Here is a 2,471-nt window from a genome sequence, read left to right as displayed (position 1 = left end):
AGGAAGAGCCCCGAGCAGAGGCAGAGCTGTGCTCCCTGCAGTCTCTGACGGAGGACAGCGAGGACCTGAGCCATCCTAGTGCAGAGACCCTGAGGGAGAAGAGCAGGGCCACGGCGGGTAGGGAAGGCCAGAGGAGACTCGGTCACTTACCCCCGTACAGCCGGGCCTTCCTCCAGGCTGAAAGGGAACACAGCTGGTGAGACCTCGGCCAGGACAAGCCCCACAGAGTGAATGTACCGGCCCTCGTTCCCCGTTGTTTGAAGGTGAGACTATCTGTGTGAGGAGGGAGGCTGGAGAGGAGGGGTCCCTGCAATGTGCAGGAAAAGGGGGTGGTGGGAACCTCTCTGGACACAGCTCAGGACGCCCACATCACAGACAGCTCCACACTGTCCTGCTGGTGTGTGACTCTTGGCAAGTCACTTGGCTGCTCTGGGCCTCAAAAACCTAAACAATTCTATTCTATCTACATTTTGATTTTCTGCTAAGAATCAAACATTAAACTATGTGTGAAAATAGGGAATAAAACATAAATTATATTCCCCAAACTCTTACGAGTTCTTCATAAATGGAAGAAAGCATTATTACAACCAGTCTTTACCTGGCAAAACTATTTGGAAAAAAAACTCAAAAGGGAGAATAATTTACATTGTGTAAAGCAGGCTCTGGGGTAAAGCGGCCGCTCTCTCCAAGCTGCCCTAGAGCGGAGCCTCACTATTCCAGGGAGCATCAGGTCAGCCCCTCACACTCCACCCCAGCCAGCATCCAGTCCTCTCCCTGTCACGTTTTAATTAGCACCTTCAGGAGCTGGAAGAGGAATGACTCTCCCTGGATGGTGTTTTTGGGGGAGAAGAGGTGAGGGGTCACACTACTGAATTTGATGATCCATTTACTTATATAACTTTACAAAATACCACAGCATCTGGCTTTTAGCGTCTGGGTGCAGACTGGAAATGGGATGCACTAAAGGCTGGAAAACTCTAAATTTGTGAATAGCTCAGGTGGAGGTGAGGAGGCCCGGGGTGTACAATAGATCAGGGGTCACCATCACCCCCAGGTCCCCAAGCAGGAGCAGCGGCCCAGATGTGGAGAGCCATGGAGCAGGGTCTCCCCCCACCAGCTTCCACTTCTGCTCCCAGGGTGGAGGGACAGGGGACCACACGGCTGAGCCCAGACAGAAACAAGGACAGGGGACCTGGGCACAGGTGGGTGAGAAACGAGGACACCTGGAGGGTCACTCACCAGCCAGGTAAGCTGCTTTCCTCTCCCCTGAAAGGAACACACAGGACAAGGTGAGCTGGGATCAGAACGTCTGCTGAGAAGGGGACACGGGGAGGGAGGGGGGGACGCAGGACTTACTGAGGGCGGCCTGGAGTTCACCTGAAAGAGAGGGAAAAGGAAATGCGAACTTCCGGTCCAGGTGTAGAGGGTAAGATCGCTGGATCCCACATGGCCAACTGAGCGGTTTCAGTCCCGGACCTGGCAGCTTGAGAAATACACCAGGCACATGTATATGCATGCCCACATTTCCAAAGGAGAATGCAGAAGGAATTGCAGTGTGTTTATCACCCCTGGGGGTGATTTCTCTCTGTTCTTATCTGTCTGTGTGTGTTTATATGTGTGTGTGTGTCTCTCTCTCTCTCTGTCCCTCTTCCATGACCACATAAACCTTATGGAAAACAAACAAACAAACAAAAAACAGAGCAGTAACCCTCAAAAAAAAAAAAAAAAAAAAAAAAAAAAAGAAAGAAAAAGAAAGGAAGAAAGAAAGATGAACTTCCATCCCTAAGAAAAGCAAAGACAGTGCCTGGAGAGCTCCCAACAAAGCTTTGCTGTGTCCTACAAGAATTTCTAGCTCCACTCCCACTTGTCCTCAGGGATTTCCTCATCTCTCTGCTCTGAGCTGGGGGAGTTCTGGACCCAGGACGCCCATCCCAATGTCTTGTCCCTCTCAGCACCAGCTGAGACATTTGCCCCAGCCGGCCTCCTGCCTTACCACAGGCCTTCAACGCCTTCTGCTTTACTTTCTAGGCCTCCTCCTTTTCCGACCGCAGCTTCTCCCGTTCCTGCTGCTCCTGCAACTTTGCAGAATGTTCTCTCTTCAGGAAACAGCCAGGCCCACAGAGCAGGAGCCCCAGCACAGTCAGGCTCACGACAAAAGCTGGTTTCCAGGGAGAGGCCTGAGGGAAGAAGGGCTCTGCAGCCCGAGGGTGGGGAGCAGGTCAGGGGCGCTCCAGGACGGCCCCGCACACTCAGGGCGGCCGGCCCTCCCCTGTCCTGCTGGAAACAGAGCCACGCTGACCTGGGATGAAGATGGCCGTGGTCCTCTCCTGGCCCAGGACCGGGTTGAGGATGGAGCAGGTCACGTTCCCCGCAGAGCTGTCTCTCACCACCAGGGCGGCCTCCACGTGGAACAGCCCCTCGGGGTCCTGGGCGTGGGTCTCAGACAAGGCCAGGAGCTTCTCTCCCCTGAG

General features: G+C 53.8%; 1 protein-coding gene and 1 long non-coding RNA gene across 2 annotated transcripts in view; both read right to left on the bottom strand.

Annotated features, from left to right (window-relative positions):
* LOC102493787 (uncharacterized) overlaps nt 1-1,380 on the bottom strand; it is a 24,179-nt gene extending 22,799 nt beyond the window's left edge. Inside the window, exons 1-2 of the long non-coding RNA XR_001369540.1 lie at nt 1,357-1,380; nt 1,240-1,266 (exon numbers count right to left, since the gene is read on the bottom strand). This is a non-coding gene — a long non-coding RNA (uncharacterized LOC102493787). The remainder of the gene's footprint in view (nt 1-1,239; nt 1,267-1,356) is intronic.
* Nucleotides 1,381-1,848: 468 nt separating this feature from the next.
* Nucleotides 1,849-2,471, bottom strand: part of LOC106733151 (butyrophilin subfamily 3 member A2-like) — a 7,704-nt gene continuing 7,081 nt past the window's right edge. Inside the window, 3 exon segments of the mRNA XM_014582859.1 lie at nt 1,849-1,895; nt 1,994-2,194; nt 2,300-2,466. Of these exon segments, the coding sequence (XP_014438345.1) occupies nt 1,849-1,895; nt 1,994-2,194; nt 2,300-2,466 (415 nt within the window).

This window comes from Tupaia chinensis, unplaced genomic scaffold (genome assembly GCF_000334495.1).
Source record: "Tupaia chinensis unplaced genomic scaffold, TupChi_1.0 Scaffold143874_1, whole genome shotgun sequence".
Lineage (NCBI taxonomy): Eukaryota > Metazoa > Chordata > Mammalia > Scandentia > Tupaiidae > Tupaia > Tupaia belangeri.
Note: the sequence above shows the minus strand (reverse complement) of the source record. Positions and strands in the feature narration are given on the sequence as shown.